This window comes from Prunus dulcis, chromosome 1 (assembly GCF_902201215.1).
Source record: "Prunus dulcis chromosome 1, ALMONDv2, whole genome shotgun sequence".
NCBI classification, from domain to species: Eukaryota; Viridiplantae; Streptophyta; class Magnoliopsida; order Rosales; family Rosaceae; genus Prunus; species Prunus dulcis.
Genome location: NC_047650.1, coordinates 37,427,634 through 37,454,165, shown reverse-complemented (window position 1 = coordinate 37,454,165; position 26,532 = coordinate 37,427,634). Strand labels below are relative to the sequence as shown.

Below are 26,532 nucleotides of genomic sequence, written 5' to 3'. Positions count from 1 at the left end.
TTAAAAGGTCGAGTCTCGATTTTAAATCATGTGGCCCTTCAACTCCGTAGTTTATGTCCAAAAAGGGATGTAACAAGTTACTATGACGAGAAACTGATTTTTGGTGTTCAAATTGAATAAGGTTTGCATCTTAATATTTTATTACAATTCTATTTTGCATGAAGGATGATCTAGTTTTTGTATACATAAAGAGTTTTTCTTTCCGTATACAAAAAAGATCCAATTGATGTATGCCTTACAATAATCTTCCACGAATAAAGAAGAAAAACAAAAACAAAGAAAAGAATCAACGAATTTATCAATTATGCCTCCATGGCCAATAACCTTGCTAATAATACAGAGGATAATATTGAACATCGTCCTTGTCCGAAGGGTTATCAAAAAAGAAACTTATGAGAATAAGCACACAAGTGCAAGCAGCCACAAGAGCTACCAAAATAATCCAATTCTCTATCACCTCTCTCTGCCAAGAAAATCCACGCGACTGAACCTTTGTCACAACGGTGTCGTACTGCGGATACAATAGGGTTTGGAAAGCTGGATCGAAGAAGTCCTCAATCCCATGAACAATGAGCCGTCCGTTGTTGTAGACATCCCATTCAGTGATTTTGACTCGGTTAATAGATGCGTATGATCCACCAGTGCGAGTTGGTAAAGAAGTAACAACAAGAGGATGATCGGGCAGAAGAGTGCGAACGTTGGAACCATGACCAACAAACGCCTCTATTGTGTCTCTGTCGAACTTGAACGGCACAACGTGGTACTTAAGGAGCGTCAATGGAGGCTGTGGATACTTGGAGTTGAAGAAAGCTTGGTCCCGAGGGCAAAAGAGGGTAAAAGTGGTGTTGCTGTGGTTTATGGATTGTATTGCGGGCATGATCACGGACTCAAGAATCGTGTCTAGGGTTAGTGACATGGCATGATAGCCCTTGTCAGAGAGTACAGCTGATGGTTTGGGTTGGAGTGTTTGCTCGACAGCTTGACTGGTACTAATAACAAAGAGACTTGAAGAGAGAAGAAGAAAACAGATTGAAAACTTGATGGAAGCCATAGGAGAACAGAGAGCAAATGCAAAGCTATGTGTAATTGCAAGGGATTTTGGTGTGAATCGAAAGGCCGAGGCTAAGCGTATATATATACTGATAGCCAGTTTCCGAATCCTACCATGTTTCTAATTGGTTTCCAAACCCTACCGTGTTTCTAATTGGTTTCCAAATCTTTTAGGATTCCTTACTATTTTCCAATAAACATTTACCAAAATGTTTGAAATTATTGTAAACCGAATGGGTCAAGTGGGGTTTTTCCCCTTGTTTTGGGCCGAATTACTACCTTTCTTGGGTAACAAGCAATTAAAATTCATCACTACACCCAAACCGCATAAAACATAATTATGGGAATCTGACTCTCTCAAAATGCAGGAGATTAGAGATAATTAAACTTAAATCATAATTGCAAAGAGATAATTAACTTCAGGACTTGTAAATTGCTTCTTCAAGGGTCTCTACATTATCAAAACTGCACACTGTAACCCTAAGCTATCCCTGAAACTAGTGTAGCTGAAGAAAACACCTCCCACTTTATTCAAATTTAAAAAGAAAAAAAAACCATAACTAATGATAGATAGGGATGAGGAGGGATATATATGGGGGGAGGTACCGTCGGGCATTGCTTTTATGCTCTCCTCTACCATTTCTCAAAGAGTTTTATCTCAGCCGCCATAACATCCAACTAGCTGCCTCGATGTCTGTGTTCTCCATTGTAGGGCCTACCCCTCCTGCTCAAAGAAAGAACAATCGCTATATTTAAACTCTTAAACAAAACCATCATATGAAATAAAACTATACTTCAGAAAATTTGTTGCACTGTTACCTTTTTAGAGCTCATCTTTGCCGGAATCTTGTTTCTCCGACCCTTGTTTCTCAGTTTTGTCCCGGTTCTTTTCGATGAAGGCAGTGAAGCTTTCCTTGGTCCTCTCATCCTCATCAAATGGCAAGATCTTTCCACTTGCTGTCTTGAAGTACAAAGTCGGGTAGTATTTGACATTGAAATCACTTGGCACATCATTTGCAGTGGCATCCTGGAAAAAGAAAGCAAGAAATGAATTAACCATCAAGAAATATCTTCTTTCAAATGTTTATGTAGATGTAGGATCGCAGAGACGAAAAGAAACAATAACAGGAGATAATTAGGAAAACATTTTCGATCGAACCTCATTCGGGCAACTTGAGGGAAGAACAGTACTCATAATCATATATGAAAGAATTTGGTATAAACCATATTTTGTACTCTATGTTCATAATGATGATTATAAGAAATGCCGCTTTGCAGGGTAAAGAATCTTACAAATTTTGCAATAATAACATCAGAATCTTTTTCGTATGAGACAGCAAGTTCATCCAGAATTGGAGCAAGCTTCTTGCAATGTCCACACCAAGGAGCATAAAACTCGAGCAACACTGCAGAGTAAACAAGGTCATTTTATATATATTTCTAGCATTCCCATACAGCAACCATGTGAAGACAACAGTGGCAGATATTAAATAGACATTAATTAAAATATGTATCAAGTTTCAGTTTCTTCTGGAATAAGTCAAAGACATTAACAAACCACTACCTTATTCTATTTTATCGGATAGGAAAATCTATGAAAAAACAAAAAATAAATAAACAATAAAAGTGGGAGATAACATGCTCAACCATTTATGCAGCCAGGAAGAATACAAGGTGTAATAAACTCCAAATAAACTTTTGGCTATTTTATTAGACCATAAATGACCACACCATAAAACTTTCAAGCCACTGAGCATAATTAAATGTTGTTAATATCAGAAAACTCCATTTTTTATGTGAATCCCCAAAATTTAGTTAATAGAATCAAGGTAAGGTATTTAGAGCAAGTGTTGTTCTCCTCAAGGTAAATTGTCTCTCAGAGGTAGTAATGTAGTCAATCAAGAAAATCATATAATAAACAGATAACCCAGGGAAATACTAACAAGAAACAAGACCCAAAAAACAAAAAACAAAAACAAAAACAAAAAAGGGCACACTACACAACATTCAGCACCAGAGTGTGGGTTTACACACCATTTTTCCCAGACTTGAGAACAACTTCCTGGATGCTGTCAGCAACTACCACTTTTACAGGCTCATTGTTAGGCTCAGGAATAGGTTCAGACTTCTTGTATGGTGATACTTTCCCTTCCTGCAGTTATGCGATTCAGTCAATAGGTATCAACAGACATAAAGCTTTAATGAACCTTTACTCGAATCAGGATATAAATAATTAGTGATTATCATAATATCACTTGCACGCCAAGTGCATTACAAGAAAAAAGCAGAATCCTCACCTTGTATTCCTGCACCCAAGCTATGATATGATCTGGCTCCACATTAGGTTTCAGAAACTTCTGTCCATCATTTGTCTGAATGATGATGAGAGGCACTTGGTCTTCTTTAAGTCCAAAATACTGTTTATAAAATCCAATAGATTAACATGCCATTTAATCTATATCACAAAAATACTCTGAAAACATGAATAGAATTGCAAAGTGTACAAATCTCAATGCAATATCACAAACAAAAGGCTCACTAAGGGAGATAATCCTAACCTGGAATGCACCTTGACTAGCCTCAAGATCCCCAATTAGAAAGCTTATGCCTTCTTTATTATATTTCTCAGCAACTTCACGATATTTTGATTTGAAAGCATCAACACCCTCACTACTGAAGTTCAGAAACAACAAGGCCTGCCAAGTTCAAAATTGGTGTTAGAAGACTGTCCATCCAATATATTAGAAATGGGAGGAAGAGAAAAAACACTACAAAACTGTCCAAAAAATCAGAGATATAAAAAATTAAAAAATTAAAAAAACACCACTGCCAAGTTTGGGATCCTTATCGTGCACAACTAAGAGATTCATAACATAAACAACTTCAAATTACGAGCAGATTCAAAGATAAAACTGTAAAATGAAACCAGACGTGAATAATGTCACAAGACGACGTCAAATTTAGGCTTCAAGATTTTGTTTTTCCCTAACAGAAATCATTTAATAGGAAACACAAACATCAAAGACAATGTTAGACTCTGTAAAAATAAGAATTAAACTCGGGGGACCTTGAAAGGAACATCTTAATAAGGTACAGAAAAACATAAATAAATCTGCATCATCATATTAAGAAAATAAATCCAGCTCAGGATATACCTTCTCATTTGGATTATTAAAAAACTTGATAACAAAAGGGTGATTGCTTGGGTCATTGTTGAATTCAGTAATAACGGGCAAACTAGATTCTTCAACGAACTTCTCTAGAGCGTCCACATGAAAATCCTGCAAGCATGATTACCCAGTTATTACATATACTGCCCATAATACCTCAAAAGCTGCAAAACAAATTGAAATCTAATAATCACTGAGAGCCAATAATACCTCAAAATCAACAAAAAGCTCATCAAATGGCTTGAACAGTCTAACTACAGGCCCAGACACCGATGATTCACCACGTGGAAGGAGCTTGGCATCCAGAGTGTGACCAAATTCATAATCAGACCGCAATTTCTCAGCTAGAGCTGTGAAGTTATTAAACTCCTCTCCAGAGAACTTCTTGAACACCCCAACCTGCAAAGATATGAAATATGGGTAACTATATCTGCCAGAAAACACTCAAAAGATTAAATAAAATCAGGAAAAAAAAAAAAACAAACAGATATTTAATACTTACAACAACAATCTTCTTGTCGCCAACAAGATTAGTTGCATCTTCAACAGTCTTTAATTCAGCAGAAGCTGGACCACTTTGTTTCTTCAAATAATCAACAATACCATCGGTTTCACGAGGGCCCTTGTATTCTTGGATAATCTTCCCACCATTTCTCAGAATCTTGATTGTGGGGAAACCCTTAACCTCATATTCAGAGGCAAGTCCTTTGTTTGCTTCTTCATTGGCATCAACTTTTGCTAGAATGACTGGTGGGTCATTGCTACTCAAAATAGAAGCAGCTTTTTCATACTACACCAACATAATTGTTTCTTAAATGTCAGATTAATCAGAATATACGTAGTTTCTCAATTAAAATGCAAAATTGGTGAGAAATTTATATTTAATAGCTAAACTTCGTACCTCCGGAGCAAGCTTCTTGCAGTGGCCACACCTATAAGAAAACATAGTCAATATTAGGACAACCCATCCACAAAGTATAGAAACAAAGAAACCCAAAAGCAAATCACGATCTCCTATCTTCAGCAGAGATGATAACTTTCCACATGCATGTTACTCTGATCATATTAGTTCAGTAAAAAATTTACGAAAAATAAGAAACAAAACGCTAAATCGTGCATTTAGCAATCATTTTATAACCGACAAGTGATATTAGGGCATTTTCAATCACTGCATGCAGATGCAGCAAGCTCTTAAAATTACCAGCTGGAACTTGAATTCAGAAACATTACTGTAAATTCCAACCTCAGTATCAAATCAAAAATTCTACCTCAAAAATAAATTTTGAAAAAAAAAAAGACAAGAAAATGAATTAAGCCAATTTCAGATCCACTCACAAAAGGCCAAGCAAAACCAGAGCAACTTAGATCGGCAAAAGTAAACAGAATCAACGGCGACAAGAGAGCTAGAGATGCGAATTACATACCAGGGGGCGTAGAACTCGACGACGACGAAGTCGTGCTTGCTCACAGTGTCGGAGAAGTTGGAGCTGTCCAAAGTGAGCACGAACTCCTTCGATTCAGCCTCTTCGGCACGGATCGTGGTAAGGCACAGAGCGAGGAACAAGCAGAAGCAGAGCGAAACCCTAGACGACGCCATTTCCGTTTGCTCTGTGAAGGCTGTTTTGGTCTATGGAGGTCTCTGAGAGTCACTCTGTGGCTGGAGAGAGGGGAGTTTTATGGGCTAGGAGGAGAGAGATAGCGTGAGATCGGGTTAGACACAGAACGAGACAAACATGGTAGGCACACGTGACACTCTCTCGTGCTAATTTCAATTTCCGTCCTCGCGAGAGTATGTAATTTGAGCGTACTCGCTTTACATGTCGTCACTGTACACGTGGGTGTGGTTTATTGGTTGGGCATTGTCACAGGGCTGCTAATTTGGAATGTGGCGCGCAAATTTGGCAAGTAAACTCCGCCTTTAATCTTAGTTTGGTATGGTCATAAATGGGTTTGTACCGGATAAGATTGTCCAATCAGAATACGACACGTCATAGAGTGAGAGATTAGTTTGACTTCTTGACTATTCAATCTGTGGGCTGATTCGCATAGGATTCGTCGAAATAGTTTTTTTTTTTTTTTTATAATAACAAACAAGAGGGTTAATACATTATTTCCTCTTAAAATCCCAGAAAGAAAAGAAAAAAAGGGCTTCAAATTTGTAATCGGTATTAAAATAGAAAATAAAAGAAAACGGGTAATCTTCATGTGGCATTAAATTGAGAAATTCAAGAGTAACTTACAAAGGAAAAAAATCTGAAAATTTAGGAAAATATCAAAAAAGAAAACAAAAATCTCACTTTAAGTTAAATTTTATTTTTTAGAATATTAGAAGAAAACATATTGGGATGTTGCACTTTTCATTTTCAAAAGGTTGGCCTCATGGCGCGTGACTAGCTACAAAGCATTCCTTCCCGCACGCTGCTGAACTTTTCTATTTCTTTTCTTTACTCGTAAAAGTCTCTTCAATTTGGCTTTGGCATTTAACAGAGAAGAAAATTCGATGGCGGTGACTGGTTTGCAGCACTCATTCAATTCAATTACAAATCACAAGCAATGGTCCGAGATTTTAGGTTAACAGAAAGTCCAAGCTCACATCACAATCCACAGTTTTAAGTTAACAACTACAAACGGCATTACCGACAGTTGATGCATTACAGTAGTCATCCGCGGATAAGCAATATCTGACCGTTGATGCATATGAAGCCCACAATGCCTCAAGGGCCAGGATTCACCGAAGGACGCAGAGCGCAGCATTCTTCTAAGACATCAACCAACCAAGAATGAAACAGAAACCACTTTAATAATGGAATAGCTCGTTCAAAAATTTTAGTTTGTTTACTACAAAACTACAACAAGCTGACATCCCCCTCATTCACACATTCCAATAACAGACAAATACAGCCACCTGAAAACCAATAAACCAATAAATGAATTCCTGTACAAATTTGCCAATCTGTTAGAGGGGTTGTGCAGACCTAGATATCAAGTCAAGATGAGATGTATTCATCAACTTCCAGACAACCAAGGGATCAGCTCTACAAAGCAATTCTAATATCCCATGTTTCCTTTTTTCTGTCATGCCTAAAAATTCACTTATATAGTTCCCTTTTCTTCTTCTGCTAATCTACCATTTCTAAATGTATGCATATCTCAAACGACGACTGTACATATACAGAACGGCTAGCTACTTCACAGATTACATGTCCGACTTGTATGCATAAGATTATACATTTACTATGAGCCTCCGGCATCTTGAAGTCTGACTAGCTCATGAACTTTCAAAGCCTCTGAAGTGAAATTATTCAAGCTTTCAAAAATTGGGACCAATCCTGCTTGCAAACTGTTGGAAGCTGCGTGATTAACCAATTTGATTGCCTCCTTATGCCTTGCTTTTTCCTCGGATAATCTCTTCCTCATCAAATCCAAATCCACCTTCAGATCATCCAGTGGTGAAACTCCACTCTCAGAAGGAGCCTTTGACAGAGCAGTTTTGTCTGTTGCTGCATCATGGTCATGCTCTCTCTTTGCCCTCTCCATACGCAATTTTCTAAGTTGGCTCTCCAAATTCTTGGAGACGTACTCGGCTTTGATCCTTTGACGTTGCTCCTCATCCTGCCTTTCCCATAACTGGTGCAAGGTTGAAGCAAAATCATGCATCGCATCTGCCACTCCCTTTTCGGAAATTCTTTCCATTGCTTGGCACCAATCATTGCAGACTACAAAAATGGGTGGAGCTCCCATCCTGCTTGGGGAGAAAGGGGCAACTCCATCAGGAGTTACTTCAGGTTCCTGATTAATGCACTTTAAAAGCCACCCATTTAAGGACTCCACATATGATTTTTGGGTGTTAACCCAATTGTTAAAGGAGGTGCACCATTTCAGAAGCTCCATTTCAAGTTCAAGAGTAGCTTTCAAACCGGAATCTCTTCGAAGGCCGGTATTTACTTTAAGAGATCGAATTTTGCTCTCCATAATAGCTTGGAACTGTTTCTGGTGGCATTTAAGCATGGATTTCCACATTCTTATCAATCTGCAGATAAAAAGACATTCCTAATATCAAGAAAAGAACCCTGGGAAATTAAGAAATCCTTTTAGAACTTTCAACATATAAATTCAATGGGTCTTTCTTCAACTCCCCCAGACAAACCCACTTTTTAGAAAAATTTATCACACAAAAGCGATGGAGAACAAGACCAGTGTAAAGTCCCGGCAAATTTTAGGTATACCATCACCAGTAAGTAATTAACCTATGTTTGGTTTGAGGAAAAAGATAATGTAAAGTCCTTTAGCATACCATAATTGATCCCTCAAAATATGGATGGAATGGTGGAGTATATATGAGTTCAAAAATCATAAACTCAAGTCACATATATTCTCCCTACCAAGAATAGTGTAAATGTTCCCACCATAAGCCTTAACGGGTCATGCCTGAGAAAGTGACCCAATCAGTGCACCAGATCCACTTGGGTAAGATTAAAGCAGGAACTAATAAGGAAGCATTTACCTAAATTCTAATAGAAAACAGAAGATAACCATAACCATTGAGCAGGTGAAGGCTCATTACGAACCACAACCAAATATTCAGTTAACTATTAGGAAACTAATCTCTAACACTACTACCTCATTACCTCATATATACAAGTTCTATACATTAGAAAAACAATAAGATGAAAGAAACAATTGAAGGACAAATTTCAGACAGGTCATCCAATACTAATTATGAACCACTGCAAATATTACTGGGAACCAAAGTAATGAGCATTTAGTAAAAGAAGTTGAAGCATTTTGTTACCCATGAATCAATTCCGTGACTTGGGGAAGCAATTCTTCATCCCTTAATTTATGTATCCTGCTCGATATGGTATCAACAGCTCTGATACAAACATCAATTTTTGTTAGCAACTTTCGTACAGAAGCCTGGGTGGCATCAATCTTAGCAGACTCAGCTCCATGATAATCTAGACTTTTCAATCTCTTGCACTTCTTTTCATAGTCAACCCGTAGCTTTTCTTCGTCCTGAAATTAGTACAACACCAATACATAAACAAAGGTCAATAGAAGCAAGCACCAAGGCACTTGAAGAATTAACAATTTGAATGGATGCCAATAGAAAAAAATTTGAGAGTCAGAATGCCCAAATTATATAAAGGAATTCAAATATAGACTCAGTAAGAATTCAAATAAAGTGCAAATCTAAAGGAATTCAAAGATTTCTAATAACACTGTAAAATTCGAAGTTCAGGTTCTCAATGGGTGAAAATGCATTCTAGTTGTTAAATCTGAGAATATCAACTAGTCCGTTGCCACCTGCTACAATGAAACTACTTGATGACTATCTCTGACTATCAAGGATTTAAGTATCATCATAGTAGAAAAAATAAGTTGCACGCCATCCATGATTTTTTTACACTTTGTACCTTAACTTCCTTGTATAACTTTTTCTCCCATGCATAAAGTTTCTCCAAAGTTGATGAAAGGTTTCCAGACTTCTTGTTGAAATCTTTGCCAGGTTCTCCCTGGTATGCTTTTGCCATTTTCATTGTCTTCGAAGTTAGTCTTACTGGTTGCCCAGATGGAGGTTGTGACGACAACATGGAAGGTGCTACAAGGTACAGGATCCTGGAAAAGATCACTGCATAGAGATGCACAAGTTTTAATGAAACAGTAAGAACAATGCTTCTTTCAAGATCACAATAAAGAATCACTAGACAATAATAGGATTTGATTTTCGATCCCACAAGTATTGTCCAGTTGAAACAATGAGATTAATATTTTATATTTCAAACTAATATTCAGATTAAATTGGACTTGGTTTAACTTTTTGGTTTAGGATTTAGGGTTCAATGAGAAGTTGAACTGCAAAAATAATAATATAGAGAAATCTAATCACCTGAGGGATGATATTTTACAGACTTTCTAATTTTCGTCCCTCTCTATCTATAATCAACATATTTAATAATAAAATAAATAAATAACAACCATCACATTATAAGCTCCAAGGACGCATAAAGACATCTGAAGCAGAGTAGTTACAAATTCAAGCATGGGAGAAATTATGCCTTTGTTACAATGAATCGGGCGCAGTGCAATGCAGGGACAGTACATAACTTACACTCTCAACAACAGAAACAAAAATGTCATGGCGTAAATGATGTTGGAAGCAATCACTAAACAAGAAAATGCATGACAAAACACCAGGAAACTAAAGCTTAGACTCCTACCTTTAAGTGCCGCGCCCCTAGGCTGATAAGGTAACTTGCCCACCTCAAGCAACATGGCAACCTCTTTCCCATAACTAGAAGCGGTCTCGAACTCATCCCTGATCTCCTTCACAACCTCTTGAAGATCCCTTGTACCGTGGACTGACAATGTGGTTAAGCTACTCCCTTTAGAAGATCCAACACCCAATGTCGATGGCGCTTCAAACTCAAAACTCACTCTTTTTTTCTTGGCACCCTCCTCTTCAGAGTTTTTCGATCCAATTGTATCTGGACTGCTCTTTATCTCCTTCCCTTGGACAGAGTGTGAACTCTCACTGCTATGCAATGGCACTGTCCCTGAACTCCTCTCACTGCTATGCAATGGCACTGTCCCTGAACTCCCGTCACTGCTATGCAATGGCACTGTCCCTGAACTCCCCTCACTACTTGGCTGCTGCAATCGCACACCCCTTGAAGTCCCTTCACCCGAATTCCGATTCCTACTCAAATAACCATCCTCATTTGCCTTCCTCTTCTCCTTGTGAACCTCTTTCATCACTTCTTGCTCTGTCTCATCTTCCAACTCCGGAATTCCCTCTCTCTCCCTCACCTCCTTTGAGTCCGGACTACTTGTGGTGGATCCATACCCGTATCTAGCCCTCGGATTGTAACCCAGATAACCACTATTATCAAAAGTATCAAACACATTCAGGAAATCCCAAGTGGAGGTCTTCGGAGGTGAAGGCGGTGCCGGAGGAGGATCCGACGGCGGCGGGCTGGGAGGCCGCCGATTGTACGGATACTCACTTGGCATGGGTGACCCCATTGGGTACCCAAAAAACCCACCACCTCCATACGGCTGATAATCCGAATAACCCGGATATGGATCCGGGTACGGACCATTTTGGGCCGGATATCTCCCCGGCTCTTCATAAGACACCGTCTGCATCGGTGTCCCTGACCTTCTCATGTAATACATATGCGAAGTCGGAGGGTAACCATACGAAGAAGAAGAAGGTACCTCTTGTTCTGGGCTCTCCTCTATGTGAATGTGACCCGAAGGCGAGTCCAAGTCAGAATCCGACCCGGACCCAGATGACAAATGCAGGTGCGAGTCTTCAATGTCCTCCTCCTTCGGCGAATCGACCGAAACAGAGTGCGAAATCGAGGTAGACGACGACGAGTGTTTGTCGTTTTTGTGGGGGTGCCTTCTTGGCTTGCCTTCGTCGGAGGGCAACGTGAGAACGGGAGATCCCGGCGGCGAAGAAGACCCACCGGCGCCGGAGATTATGAGGTCTTCGTCGACGAACTTGCAGAGGGCGTCGCCGATGTGCTTGAGGGAGTGGAAATAGGAGAGGTGGGCTGCGGCGAGAGCGTAGCGGGTATCCGACGCCGTTTTGATGAAGTCCTTGCGCTCTCTGCAGAAAGTGACTAGCGGCAAGTTGTCGACCTTGGAGCCACCGCAGCCCATATCATCCGGCCAATAACCCCTGAAGACAACCCAAAATTACAAGCCAATGCCACTCACCACCACCACCACCACCATCTCTGCGTTTCACGGCGGTTCTTCTCCTCATGGTGTCCTCCACGCCTGTCCGTACAAACGAAGCATTGTGAACAACCGCAGATCCAAAGATGATCTAACCGGAACACAAAGAGAAAGAAAAAACGAATTCAGACCCAAATCAGAATTTGAGATTTAACGGAAAACCCTACAGCAGAAAGTGAACACTATGACTAAGCGCGCTGAGAAAAAATACAGACATGCATATGCGGCATATACATACATACATAGATATACAGGGGAGGGGCCTATAAATGCACAGAGACGGGTCAAATGATAAATTATTTAAATGGGTAATGTAGGAAATTAAATAGAGAGTGAGATTTGGTGCATGAAAATGAGTGATGTAGAGGATGAATCAAATCTGACCGTTGAGATCGATGGGGATGAGTAAAGACTGTCCATGCGAGGAGGGACAGAGGCCTCAGAGAGTCTCTGAGAGGAGGAAGAGAAAGGTGTGTGCAGAGATGCAAGGAGGTTTTTCAATTTAATTTTGTGCGATATTGTAATAAATTATATGAAAACAAAAAATTGGGGCATGGAAATGCGTGAAGATGGGAGCTGGGTTTTGCTTCTTCTCGTTTGTTTGGAATTGGAACTTTGGAGTTTTGTTTATTCAGAAAATTTCAGAGTTTGAGAGAGAGAGAGAGAGAGAGGGGGGGAGCGATGAGAGAGAAAGTGAGAAGAAAGGACGTGGAACCCGCCACTGGGAACAGGCCTCGTCATTATTACCATTTTCAGCCGTATTTCTGACTCCTGTACCAGTTCTGCTTTTACCGCGAAGAAAGTGGGCAAATTGTCAAAATTACCACTCTCTTTCTTTACGTGGATTTTTTTTAGCACCTCTTTTCAGCTGATAAATACATTTTAGAACCCGTTACGGAAAACTTAGTATATTATCATCCTTCTTAATAGAAATTGTGTTGAGAAAAAAAAAAATTACAGCTCATCATTAACTCGTACTGAGAGGAGTTAAAGAAGATAGTAAATGATAAGAGTTTGTAAATTGTATTTCTGAGTAGTTAATTGCACGTACTCACAAATAAAAGAAATTAATATAAATATAGTAATTGATTCTTTTCCTTTTTGTTAGCATGGAGGGAATGAAACCATTAATCTTATCTTATAATATGTTTACTTATAGATGGATATTGTAATATTCTAACTTCTCATATCCTATAAAAAAAAATTTAAAAAAAACTTTTCATACGTTATAAATATGTCGGTATTATTGGAATTATTCTAATTCTTAATTTACACATGCAAAATCAAAACGTATATAAGTTCTATGTCACAATTCATAATCCAATGTTTGAACAATTAGGAATTAGATTGATTATGAGGAACATCTAATCCAATTTCAATTTAGTATGTTCTCTATTTTTAACTTTCTCGATTTAGACTTTGAATTTTCTGGGAGACAAGTCCAATGGTAGAATTAATCGAAATCCAAGACCTGCTTCTGATGAAACAAGTCTAGTTTTCACACAAATCTTTTGTTTTTCCATTGGAATGTGAATTCAAATCCATATGGTTTTCTTCTCTTCATTTTTTTGTCCTCCATTTTGAATGGACATAGACTTTGACCTTCTTGGAGGCGCATTGCATTTATTTAAAGGTTTTGGGTGAGAACTGGTTTGGTTATAACGTAATGGAATTTGTCGCCGTTTGGTTTGGTGAGCAGAATCATTGTAATCATTTGGGGGGCCTTACCCCTTTTCCACCAGAACATGTTCAAAAGTAGCTACAATGTAAAAGAGTGAGACACACGCTAATTCACCGTTAAATTTTGTTTTTAGCTATAACCTAAACTCTCATTATGTTTATTTCACAAACTCCAACTAACCCTACAAATACGGATAATCAAGCGTTCGGCAAAAACAATGTGGAGTCGTTGCACAAACAACAGCGTATGTAGTGTGTTCCGAGTATGTCTTTCATAAAATTAGTCACACAATTAGCGTGGACAAGTTAAATATGAAAGAGAAGTTTAAAAAATATTTAGTTTCTTATCTAAACTGAATCATTTCGTCTGACAAATAAATCACATTTTGACACATATACATCCAAATAGCATTCTCAAACTTTTTGGCAAAATAGAAAAGTGGAGTTCTAGAAATGAAGATGGATGGTTGGTATGAAAAGGGGTATGGAATTAAAAGCCTAAAAGGCAGCTGTTGTTAAGTAGGGGCCATGGATAGAAATTTTTTAAACAAAAATAAAAATTATAGATGAACTATTGTCCTTTCCAGTTTTACTAGTTTTGTTCCATCCAAACACAAAATTGTTTTTATTTTAATGAATAAGTTGGGCTATTGCCAACTACTTTGGGCTACCCCTTCGAGAAAAAAGACGCCAGCTCATGGGCCCACTAAACATAGGTCCATTGTAATACGAAACACCCACCACACGATTGAATGACTGCAAAACACCCACCACACGATTTGTTGACTTTTGTCCTCTGTAGGCCCGCTACGAGGTAGGTGAACTTGGATAGATGAACCCCACTTCGTTTCATTGCCATGGTCCACGCGTCCTTGACCAAATTCTCGCCTGAATTGTAGGATATTTTGGTCATTCTCTACATGGTTATCCTCTTCCCGCCAACCCTTCTAATCGAATTCAAGGCAATAGAAATTCATGAGGTTAAACAAGTTTTTGGTTGTGATTTGAAGCCAATTAAAGAAAACTTTTCAAAATTGTCCTTATATTGAAATCGAAGTAAAATAATGTGACAACAAAACTGCTTTTTAGAAAGAAAAAAAAATTATTAAATTTAAGAGTTTATTGGTAATAACGAAACTGACTTACGAAAGAACAAACATCTAAAGTGTCAATAGAATCCAATAAATCATACGTCTCTTTTTGACAATACAACCGTAACATTTGACTTCAAATCCAAAAAATATATCCTATGGCTTTTATGTATTACCATCACTATCATAGTTTGTTTAACGCTAATAATAACACAATGACTATATTATAAACCAGATTTCATTGTTTACTTTACTAGGAATTGAATACAAAACCTGAATAAGGGACTCAAGTACTTGAAAGTACATACGCTTCGATAAAGACAAAACAACCGACCGTCTTCATCATTAATCTTTTTTTTATTATTTTAGTCTTCATTATTAATCTTATGTCGGCAAATAAAAGAAAGGAAACGACCATCGACATTAGTAAAATATCCGTTGATGTGCAAAATTAATAAAACAGAATTTTTTAAGACTATTGGGTAATGCTCAGTTATATTATCACTTAGTTAGTGGTGGAGCCACTTCTAGGCCTGAAATGATTTTGGCCCCTCATATTTTTATCTCTTTTCTATTACATTATGTATAACATATAAAATTTATAATAAATAATTTATAATTTAAGTTATAGTTTTCTCTAAAATAAAATTAGACATGAATAAATTATAAATATTTAGCTATAAACATGTAATTATTAAATACTTAAATATTTTATATTTGTATTTTCTACTTCGACCCTCTTAACTTTACAATTCTAACTTCGATTCACTAATATTATAATATATATTCTAAACTTAAGTAGTTTTTCAATATGACGATCACACTGTCATACATAATATTACCAATCACGTTATATTATGACAGATAAATTAATAACAGTACTTAACTTGATGGTAAGAGAGTCTCACAGACAAAATTATCCACCTGTATATGTAGTATGTTCTAGTGTGTCTTCTCGTGAACGACGTAAACTCAGTTAAAATGTGGGACCTATACCTTGACTTTGCTGTGGACATGGGGTCGCCGGAGAGACCTTGGTCCACCGTCGTCTGATCGGGAAACGACATGCACATAGCAAAACACTAAATACGATGGACCCCACTCGACCTAAGCATGTGCGCCACGTGGAATCATGTCAGGTTGACACCAACATACTGGGTGATAGAAGACCGATATTTCCGAGTTGGGAACTTCTGAATTCACATGGCTTGAAGATCTCTAGGTCGCACACGCACACTTGCTCCACTTCATTTCATTTCAAAAGATGCATTTGCCTTCATGATTTAATTTCTATTTTTATATGATTTTCTTTTATACTTTTTGGTCTTAAATTATTATCATCATTATTATTTTAATTGTGGGTTTTGCTTTTTCTTATGATGAATGTGAAATTGCTTGCGCATGCAAAATGCATTGGTTGTTGCATCATCACACGACAAACTGAATTTTTTAAACAATAATTCTAGACACTAACTTTTAGATACTAATTAATTTGACGATTTTTTATTTGCGGTGAATAATAAAATCAAGAATGGGAACATAATAAAAATAAATGAAATACTGCTATATAAATTGGTAACGTATTCGGGATTTGCATGACTTATCAAATTAATATTAGAATAAATTCATTGCGCATGAATTGTTGCATCATCGTACGTTGTGGTTGAGTTATTTGTCAACACCAAACCGCGTTGGATTACGTAGCTTTCCACAAAACTTAGCTACAAATTATTGATTAGTCCCATGATTAAATTGAAATTTATTTGTTATCTTACTTAATATATATATATATATATATATATATATTGCACACTGCATTAGGACAAAACAAACCTACTAACCTTGAAGTTTATCAATATAATTAGTTCATTTTTTAATTTGGGAATGAATGAGAAGCATCCTTTAGAGTAGCACATACATACCCAATCTAGGCGATCTTCTACCATGCATTAAAATCATGAAGCTTCAATCAAAAGTTTTGCATGTTGACAGGAAGAGATAACGAAGCTTCAATCAAAAGCTTTGCATGGATATTATTACCACGTGTTATTATCATTTTACTCGTACGTATATTTATTCATCAATATAAATTTATGATATATTAATCATGTCGTAAACGTTCTGGTGCGACTATTACATTATATATAAAAAATCTCATATATATGTATGAAATTAAAGGTGGCACAATAAATCATCACACAATAGTTTTCCGAAATGAATTTTTGATTGCCTTTCTTTTCCCCGTGATGGAAGGATATAATTGATTCAAACACTGTTTCAATTACTTTATACGAACATCTGGAAAGAATTTGAATTTATAAAAGCACAAGAAACTGGTTAAAAGAAAATCAGCTTTTGAAATTGTCAAACATACCAAAAAGTTGTCTTTTCATTTGAAAGTATTCTTTTCTATGCCATGAAAAGCTAGGTTAAATTGCAAATTTGAGAAAGATGAGAGCTCTCTCTCTCATGAGTCATGGCTCACAAATGTTGGACCAACAGATAGAGTCTGCTGGTAGCTAGGGTAGGGTTTCACTTTTTTTGGGTCCATAAGAAAAAGGCAGAATTAGATCGCACGAGCCTCATAAAGGAAAAACAAACAAAGGCTTTATCAGAAAAGGCTGATCTCAAACAGGACCATAATAACTTTACTCAATGGCTCCATTGACAACAATCATTATGGCAAGACCCTATCTGCCACCAAATTGGCAGCAAATTGCAGAGCTGTATGATTGGTTTCTTTAATATATTTACCACTTTTTTTCCGGGGAAAGTTCTCTCTCTTTACCCATTGTTTACATGTTAGGCCATGTTGCAAAGAAACCCTATTGTAGTGATTTGGGACAATTATTCTCTTAAGTGAGGTTTTGAGTTTTAATTTTAGTATTCGTGTAGTATATGTGAGTTTAATATATTATTGTCTTTCTCAATAGAAAATGTTCTATTAAAAAACACATGTTGCGTCATGTTTGGTTCAGAAAATTAATAGCCATATAGTTTTCTATGGGAAGGGAAATCAAAGATTCATTTTCCATGTTTGGTAATACTGGGAAAATAACGATGAAATATCATTTTATTTCATTTCCCATATTTGGTTAGGGATTGGAAATGCATTTTGTTTTGTTTCCCAATTATATCCCTAAATCATGAATCTGCATTAAAAATTGTAATTAATGTTTGCATTGGTATTTTTTATTGTTAATAGTGGCAAATTGGGCATAAAAAGTTGTAATTAATGGTTGCCTTGGTTTTCCATGAGGAGGGAAAATTGAAATTCAAGGTGGGTGGAGGGTTGCAATTCCCCCCGTATTTTCTCATGAGACGGGAAATCATTTTTCATGTCTGGACTTATTAAACATGGGAAAGTAAATAGTTTCTAGAAATCATTTTCCATGTCTAAATTTACCAAACATGGGAAAGTAAATAATTTCTCATTCCTAAATCCCTTTTTTCATGAATCAAACGCAACATAAATTCAAATATATATATTTTTTGGGGGGCATGAATCAACCTAAATTCTATGAATAGAAGAAACCCTTAAAAAAATTCAGTTTAGGGTTCGAGGAGGTGGTGTTTGTCTTGGCATTGTTTATTTGAAGCATATTAGTTGAAACTTGTGCCATAAATTTTGTAAGAAAGTAATGTTGTGAAGCACTACATAGAAAATAGTCATACTTGGGAAATTGGGATCATATGCTTCACACAAAAATAATAAGTCACTTGAGAAAACACAAACTTCGAGTTGGTCAATTGCAAATTTTAGTAAAATTTGTTAATAATAACATAGCATGATCCTATGCAACAATGCCAAATCCCAAATATAGAACATTAATTTAAAATTAGTATTCATAGAATACATGAACCCACTATTTAGATCTTAGCAACATGCCATTTTATACACAATATGGCTATGGATTCTGTTGTTGTCAGACTTTTAATATGAAATTTTTAATTACATGTTTATATAAAAATCAACCTAATCAAGAGTTCAAGTTCAAATTGTCATTCTGATTACATGTCTAGTAAGAGAACATTTTCACTTATCTCCTACAATATATTTATGCATTTTCTTGCAAGCACTTGCAATATATTTATGCCATCATCATCATTTAAACCCAGGAAATCTAACTCCAACCTCACTTGAATAAAATATTTTCTTGTAGGTTTCAACCAAAAATAGTTTGGTTGGTTGGTTGGTTGGTTGAAGGTTTGGGTGAGACGAAAGATAGAATATTTTCTCATCCCACTGCCCCTTTTAAAACCCTTAAAGCTAAAACCTCCAAACTTCTATTAAATCTACATGGTGAAGCTTGAATAGTAGATAGGAAAAAAAAAAAGTGAGATTCAAGGTAAAAACTAGAGAAAGACAAGTGAGATTATTCAAGCTACCTAAAACAGATAGAAACACGCCCAGTTTTAACTGGACCGTGGCCCAGATCCAGTAATTAATAGCTCATAATCTGTTGATCCAAAAAAAAAAAAGAGAGGGAGAGAAGAAAAAGCAGGAAAAACCAATTGATGGCTTGGAGTATTCCCTCTGTTTACATGTTAGTGTTACAAAAATGTCTGGTAAAATAACATAGCCACAAATGGATTAAGAAATGCAAATACATTTTTCTTGGTGCTGAATAGGGAATAATGACAGGTTTGTAGCAGCGCAGGTGAAAACCAATGGAACAAAAGAATCAGCTCCTGAGATGATCATCGGAATTCAATTTATCAGTCAGAAATACAACATTTTTCAGTTGTATTACCATGGAAGTTCAGCCGCCCGGTCACACTTGTTTCATTTGGGTTCTTTCAGTAATGCAGGAATTTCAATAACCATTTTTCAGTCAAAAGGGAAGAACACATAATCTTTTGATACTCTCAAAAGCTGAACTAGCTCTGATGTGACCAAAATTGAAGTATACACATGAAGAAACTTACATATATATTGTTTGATATTGTTAGATAAACCCCACATATAGGCAACCAATGCAACTCTCATTGATAAAAAAGAAAAAGAAACAACAGCAGAGACCCAAAATTCAGTTTCCAACCAACGATGTCAAAAGTGCCAAAACCCCAATCACGATTATAATGTTCAGAAAATAATTAGACTGTAGAGGCTTATCTGGGCTTCCACCAACAGCTTGATACTCTGCCCGAATCTTCTGCTTCATATTCTCTGACAGCTCTCTCTGCAATTCACATAGGTAATACTACTGAATTTATTCCTTTCTCCTTCATTTAAGACTTCCAACTATTATATGTGTGTATTGAAAATAGCTTCATCTTGTATTATTAAAAGAGACGGCACTAGAAAACATGATGCTTTTTAATCCTGCAGAAAACCATAAAAAGTAAAGAGCATGAAAATTTTGTATGAAGACATTTCCCCCCAGAGTTGTCCTCTATCCTCACAGATGCAAGGGATTTGTTAAAATTATTGACAAAAAGAATATTGTTTATTGAAGTATGAGTTTTCCATGTTTACAACCTTGCCAGACGAGTATTTGGCTGCCACAAACTTTTCTGGTACTGGCTGTGAAGGACCATCATCGATCACAATACCCTGAGCATCAAAGTTAATGAACAGTCTAAGGTTAATAAGCAAAATAATAGTAAAGGAACAAGTGTTCTGTGTCTGTCGGTAAACATATTTCTTGGTGAATGGCAAGAGCCAGATAGGCCAACTCCAGAGTGCCAGATTCTAGTTCCTTAAATCAGTTGCAAATAACCATGCCAGATTTTTTCTCTTTTACACAAACTGAATTGGGGATAAATTTTTCATAGAGTAAGCGTTAACATGCATCATTCATGTGGCATTGTTAAATCCATAGCAAAAATAACATAGGCAAGCACTGAAGGCTGGCAAACCTCTGGAGGATCAAATTTGGCTCCCAGGTTGCTGAGTTTAGCATGAGCTTCAGCATAATCCTTGAAGAACGCCTCTTGGTCTTCAGCATATTTCTCAGCATATACCTGCAAATAATTAAGAAAATTTCCAGGCAACAAAGAACGCATTTAAAACAACTTGACAATCCATTTTATTTTGTTTTACCTTGAATGCTGGATCTTCGAAAAGAACACCATCAGTTGGCAACACCAGAAGATCTTCATCCTTCTTTTCCTTGATATCCTGTAGAGGACATCCACAATAAGCAAAAGGAAAACCTAGTACCAAATCCCTCCAGCCTCCTATTGGAGTATGAGCATTCACGCACAAATCAGGATAGTATTCAAATACCGTGAAGTAGGAATTATCAAACTTCAACCATTGTGCTGTCCAAGACTGTCCTCCTGGTGCCCCTGGCCCGTCTTTCTGCCATGTAAATGATGCTAGTTAACTTTCTTGTATTAAAATTACTCTTCCTATCAGTGCTGTAGTTATCATAGCTGCCATGACTAAGTAACTGCAATGCTAACAGATAAAATAATTCACATTATCCAAAAACCTTAATCAACTCCATATGCTCATAATCGGGTAGTAAATCTCAAAACCTCAAATAGGAAATGGAAAGGAAAATATCTTACTAAAGCCACTTAAACAGAGAAGCATTTTTTCTTTTGGAGTGGCTTCAGTGAGTATGAGATGCTGATTTAATACCGTGTACTTTGTCTCTGGCTTGCCCCAACCACTGCGATCAGGTCTGGACCTCCCCAGAGTGTGTGCCCCTGATAATGCTACTATTTCCTACAGATCAAACAGCTTCATAAGTAAACATCACACGCAGATCATGGCGTCGAGAAACCTAGTATACAGCACTCAAATTCACCTTGTCATTTAACCCCATTCTGTAGAAAACCTCACGCAGATGATCAGCAGGTGAAGGAGGGCCAGCAGCTAAACAAACCCAGATAAATGTTTCAATATGAATTGAGAAAATTGAAGCAAAAGAGTATACAGAACAGAGTTCACCAAAATAATTCCAAATTCCATGTTTATCTATTATACACATATCAAAATATACACGCTTTACTTACAAGGAAGCCTCCCTTCTTCTGGGCACTGCTCAGGTGCCGAAACATCAACTCTCCCATACTTCATAGGAATCTTTGGTCCCCCAGCCTCCTGAAAATCCAAAGGGCTTTGGTCAGTGAAATGAACTTGTACAAATTCACAAACTTCGGCTTATATGAATGTTAAAGAAGAGATTATATTAACCTCAACAGCAGTAGCACTGGCCAATTGGAACAAGTCTGCGTATGTTACATCAGAGTACTTGTCTTTTAAAGGCTGAATGAGCTTCAATGCATTGACAAGACCTAAAATAGTGAAATGGAAGCTCATTGAACTAAGAGCAAACAAAGATTACAAGCTTAATTGAACAATTATTAGCAACTGGGTTTGGTTAGTACCTGCATTGGCTGCGTGTTTAAGCTCAATCTCAAACCTCAAGCTCCCATTCGCTCCACCTCTTCTTGGCCACTCCTCAATGTTCTTGTTGTAAGTACCAGCATCGTGCCATCCCAACCGAACCTGTCGAAAAAAAAAAACTCGTCACTTTAACTCCAACTTTTCTCGACGAGATCGGAGGCAGACGAAATTGTACAAAATGGGTTAGGGAGATACCAGAATTGGGTGGCTGAAAGTGGTCTTGAGAAGCTCCCTGACGTCTTCTCTGGCGAGCTTCAGCTGCTCCGGGTCAGAAGCGAGGCACTTGGGAGCGGCGGCGGCTGAGCTGAACGCTCGGCTAGGCAGCGGAGCCGCCGAGCAGCGTTTGGGTTTGAGGAAGAGGCGGGAAACGATCGGAGTGGAGCCGAGGAGTTTGAGAGAGGAGGAGGAGGAGGAGGAGGAGGGAGAGAGAGATAGTTTAGCCGAGGCGGGAAGACGCCGAGATGTGGTGGCGGCAGTGGCGGCGCCGCTGAAAGCGACGGAGGCCATGGCGGTAGTTGAAGAGTGAGAATGCGAAGAGAGAGTGTTGGTGGTGTTGTTTGGAGGGAGGGAGGAGAGAGAGGGTGTGGGGTTTTGGATCACCCGTTATAACTTATTGGTTGCCTCTCCTTCGGTTTTGGAAATGAGTTTGGATAGATGGCTAGGTGGCCCAATGAGCCAATGACCAATGGACCCATGGCCCAATGGCACAAGCTTTGCTTGGCTCTTTGTTTTTGAGTCCCTATACTTGAGTTGGTTGATCTTGATAGTGAACTTTCTTTATTTTATTTTTGTTTTTATTACAAAGGAGGACTAAGATTTAGGAAAGGATAAGGCAAGAGTCGAATTCTCTAGTCTTGATAATAGTAGTGTTAAGATTTTTCTACAATATCTGGTATTGATATTAGTCTTCTATTTGGTACTCATAATTAATTTTATAAGCGCGTTAAAAAATATTATAAATTAATTATTCTTCTGTTCACATACATTTTGTTTGATCACTAAAAGGATTGGCAGGCACGCCAAAATGACCTTATCATATATGATGTTTTTAGGGTCAATATGACTATGAGTAGGATGCTCTAGTTTGGAGAAGTTATCAACAATGACCCAAAGTGATCTCTAACATTGGAGATCATGACTATGATAATCAATTTTCTTTTCCAAGTAATCACCAACTCATGCTAAACATTAATCAAACTTTGATTGTATGTATTGTCAAATTGGACTTTTTTTCCACAATATCTCCCCTATCAACCTTTATGTCCCATTCACATTTTATTCTTTGCATACACTCAAAAAGTATTATAAATTCATCACTTTTTAACTCATATTAAGAACAGTTCGAACAGTGTGACTACCCTCGCAAAAGGCCCCGTGGGCTTGACAAATGCACACCACCAATGAACTGCAGCTAGAGCAAGAGGTGGGCTCCACCAAAATTGGACATGCTCGAAGGCGAAAATAGTAGGAACTATTGCCTGAGGGCGTTGACGCCAACCTTGCACTAGCGAAGAAATCTCTTTTTTTAATTAGAAATAATTGGAAAAAAATTCTGGAAAAAAATTCTGGAAAAAAATACCAACAATTTTAGAATTTTTATTTTATAAATACTTAGTAATTTTTAATTTATTAATCTCATACGTATAAATAAAATTAATATTATATAAATAATAATTGTCTTTGAGTTATCATAGTAATGGATAAAAAAAATAAAATTGCTAAGACAGATAGTATTCACATGAATATTTTTAGGGCCAACATGTTTATGAGTTCGGATCCATTTGACGTAGACAACTCCAATTTTGATTTGCTAACTCAGAAAATGACGTATACCAAATTAAATTGATTGTACGGCCGAAATTATCATAAGTGGAAAACTTTTTTGGTTTCCCACAAGCACAAGAAAGCATATTAGCAGAGAATATGTTGCATTGGAGCCTTTTCCTTTCGGTAGGTCAGGGACAGACACATGAGGATTTGGAATCTGTCAATGCATGTATAGTTTATTTATTCATTTAAAATTCCTTGAAATGAGTTCTTAACTCAAATTTGGATACGAGATGAACTACTTTTAACTAATCAATTTTATTTCTGATTTTTCAGGTATAAGTTTAGGAATTATAATGTGAAACCACATAGTTAGTCAGGGATCATATAATTTCAATACTCATGTGTTAGTAAACGCAAATGAAAATCACGAATCAGAGTAATTCTATACCAATTCCATGTAAACAAATATGTCACAACTTCCATATAGTTTTGGTTTTACATGCATGGGATTTTGTAGGCCGGCAAGTACTGGGCCTAGCCAGTTTTAGCATTTGTAATGGGATGGGTTTGTGAGGGAGTCAAAAAACCAAAGCCTCTAATGACATTTTGATTTTGCTTCTCTCATCCAAGATGTCCCATCACATCTCTCTCAAATCCAATCTTAATCTCTCTTTATTTGCATTACATATCATTGTCACCATTATTGTATGAGTTTTTTTTTTTTTTGGGGGTTGTTGATTTTTTATTGTTATTTTATATATATATATATTTATACAAAAATTCTCCAATGTCGATATTCAGACGCTATTATCGTACAAACTCTATGTATTTTTTTATTACGCTTCTCTATTTTCCTCAATGTTTATAATGGCATCCACACAATAACAACGTGCGACATCTAAGTAAGAAAATAATTGTATATATATATATTATTTCAAGTTATGTTCTATCAAAACATGAGTGAGACACATTATATGTGCAATATTTCCTTTTTTTATTTTATTTAATTTCATTTTCCTTTGTGACTTCTCCTTTTATCAACAAATAAATAGAATCAGCATTTATTGTCATGGGTCTACCTAGCGATAGATATAGTTACATCATTATTATTTGAATTTTTTGTGAACAATCATATTCATCAAACATTAATCATGAATTGGATACAAAATTGACTGATTTATAATTATTGCATGTATATAGACCTAATTAAGGCCAACATTTTTTAAGCCTCTATCCGCTTTCACTGCTAACATGTCTTTATAAAATTATCATTTTGTTTTGTTTTTAGCTTTTGGTTTGGAGGCACTAAATATATGAGTATAATCATGGTTTTATAAATACAAGGTAAAAAATTAACTGTAGTTAGTCTCACGGACATTTGTCAAGTGTTGAAAAGAGTAGCGAAGGTACACTTTGGATTAAAGTGGTGTGCAAAAATATTTCCCTAAATATATAATGTGGGTTACACAACATAAAATACAATTGTCCCATTAATATAGGTGGTACTAGAGTACGATCACATAGTATAACTTGTACACGTGTTATAATATGGGTGGACGACGTAGTTAATATTCCCCTTTTTAAAGAATAATATCAATAAATATTCACTTATATTATAACAGGTGAACAAGTTATATCTCGTGACCGTACTACGGTATAACATTGTAATTACTCCTAAAGTGAAGTCATGCATCTTTATTTTTTTGCCAACATTGGAATCATAAAGTCACAATTTTAGGCAAACATTATAGGTATATAAATGTAAAACTTTGGGATCTAACTAATAATGTCCTTTCAAAATTGAACTTCAGTCAAAGCGAACCAATTAGGTTTTTAAATGTTTCGAATTGAGCCTAGGAGTTATCAGATCATCGGTGGCCCATGCGCAAACGAGAAACTAATGATAGCACTCTGCAGATAATCTATGTATTAATTTTCGTGTGATGATGAAAACATTATCACTTTTTCCTTTCTAGAAAAGGGTAGAAGGTTGCGTATATAATTGTGTAACGTGTGAACCTAGACTTTGTTGTACCGGCTTGACAATCTCAACAGACAATGAACTCGGTTTCAAGAAGACAACTAGATGGCCAAACGTGATCAAATCGTGCAGCTTTGACCGATAGCCTAACAGAAAACACCACAAAGAGAATAATGTTTTGATTCAAGTAGGAGGTAGTGATTGCTACGCCAAATAATGTATTGAGAGATTCATTTGCATTAATAGTGTATGTGCACTCATGCGCGTCGTGAATGACTGAAAGAAACACGACTGAATAAAATGTATCCTTTCGCAACCATACGATTCTTATGTATTATATGGGTATGGATACTTATCTTGATTATGATTCTTGAATTCATGGGGTAGTGCTAGCGCCAGGGCTAGCTAAGATATATATGATTAAATAAAGGAAAAGATTGGGTAACAGTAGTCCATGCATGTGGACGATTATAGGCCTTTGATACGACTGTATAAAGTATGGATGGATCATCAAATGAGCGGCTCACATTGCCCTAACAAAGGTCTTAAATAAATGTATTTTATCTTAGCTGATTGCTTTGCCCATGACCCAGATATGAGTACTTTTGAAAGTTTTATATTCATATTTCTTGATTGTTTATTCAAATTTGAATTCTAAGTGATAGAAACGTGAATGAA

General features: G+C 36.8%; 3 protein-coding genes across 6 annotated transcripts; all 3 read right to left on the bottom strand.

Moving 5' to 3' along the window:
* Positions 1–1,438: 1,438 nt before the first annotated feature.
* LOC117624635 (protein disulfide-isomerase) lies at positions 1,439–5,989 on the bottom strand. The gene is made up of 11 exons (XM_034356007.1): positions 5,645–5,989; positions 5,122–5,152; positions 4,723–5,010; positions 4,431–4,619; positions 4,206–4,331; positions 3,609–3,746; positions 3,348–3,467; positions 3,085–3,202; positions 2,344–2,456; positions 1,870–2,077; positions 1,439–1,774 (listed from the first exon to the last, which is right to left on the bottom strand). Exons 1-10 carry the CDS (start codon positions 5,815–5,817, stop codon positions 1,874–1,876), a joined length of 1,500 nt encoding a protein of 499 aa, XP_034211898.1. The 5' UTR covers positions 5,818–5,989; the 3' UTR covers positions 1,439–1,774; positions 1,870–1,873.
* A 1,027-nt stretch (positions 5,990–7,016) lies between these two features.
* On the bottom strand, positions 7,017–12,605 carry LOC117614230 (nitrate regulatory gene2 protein). Of its 3 annotated transcripts, none has more exons than XM_034342968.1 (5): positions 12,354–12,605; positions 10,442–12,060; positions 9,638–9,852; positions 9,013–9,236; positions 7,017–8,250 (listed from the first exon to the last, which is right to left on the bottom strand). In XM_034342968.1, exons 2-5 carry the CDS (start codon positions 11,889–11,891, stop codon positions 7,455–7,457), a joined length of 2,685 nt encoding a protein of 894 aa, XP_034198859.1. In that variant the 5' UTR covers positions 11,892–12,060; positions 12,354–12,605; the 3' UTR covers positions 7,017–7,454. The 3 variants fall into 3 exon arrangements, with proteins under 3 accessions (XP_034198859.1, XP_034198861.1, XP_034198860.1); XM_034342970.1 differs by having other exon boundaries at positions 10,442–12,011; XM_034342969.1 differs by having other exon boundaries at positions 10,442–12,605.
* A 6,632-nt stretch (positions 12,606–19,237) lies between these two features.
* On the bottom strand, positions 19,238–22,953 carry LOC117613978 (probable L-ascorbate peroxidase 6, chloroplastic/mitochondrial). Of its 2 annotated transcripts, none has more exons than XM_034342629.1 (11): positions 22,299–22,953; positions 22,085–22,205; positions 21,891–21,991; positions 21,710–21,797; positions 21,502–21,569; positions 21,333–21,419; positions 20,973–21,047; positions 20,787–20,864; positions 20,603–20,707; positions 20,223–20,297; positions 19,238–19,923 (listed from the first exon to the last, which is right to left on the bottom strand). In XM_034342629.1, exons 1-11 carry the CDS (start codon positions 22,608–22,610, stop codon positions 19,771–19,773), a joined length of 1,263 nt encoding a protein of 420 aa, XP_034198520.1. In that variant the 5' UTR covers positions 22,611–22,953; the 3' UTR covers positions 19,238–19,770. The 2 variants fall into 2 exon arrangements, with proteins under 2 accessions (XP_034198520.1, XP_034198521.1); XM_034342630.1 differs by having other exon boundaries at positions 19,238–20,066; positions 22,299–22,951.
* Between the last annotated feature and the right edge of the window lie 3,579 nt (positions 22,954–26,532).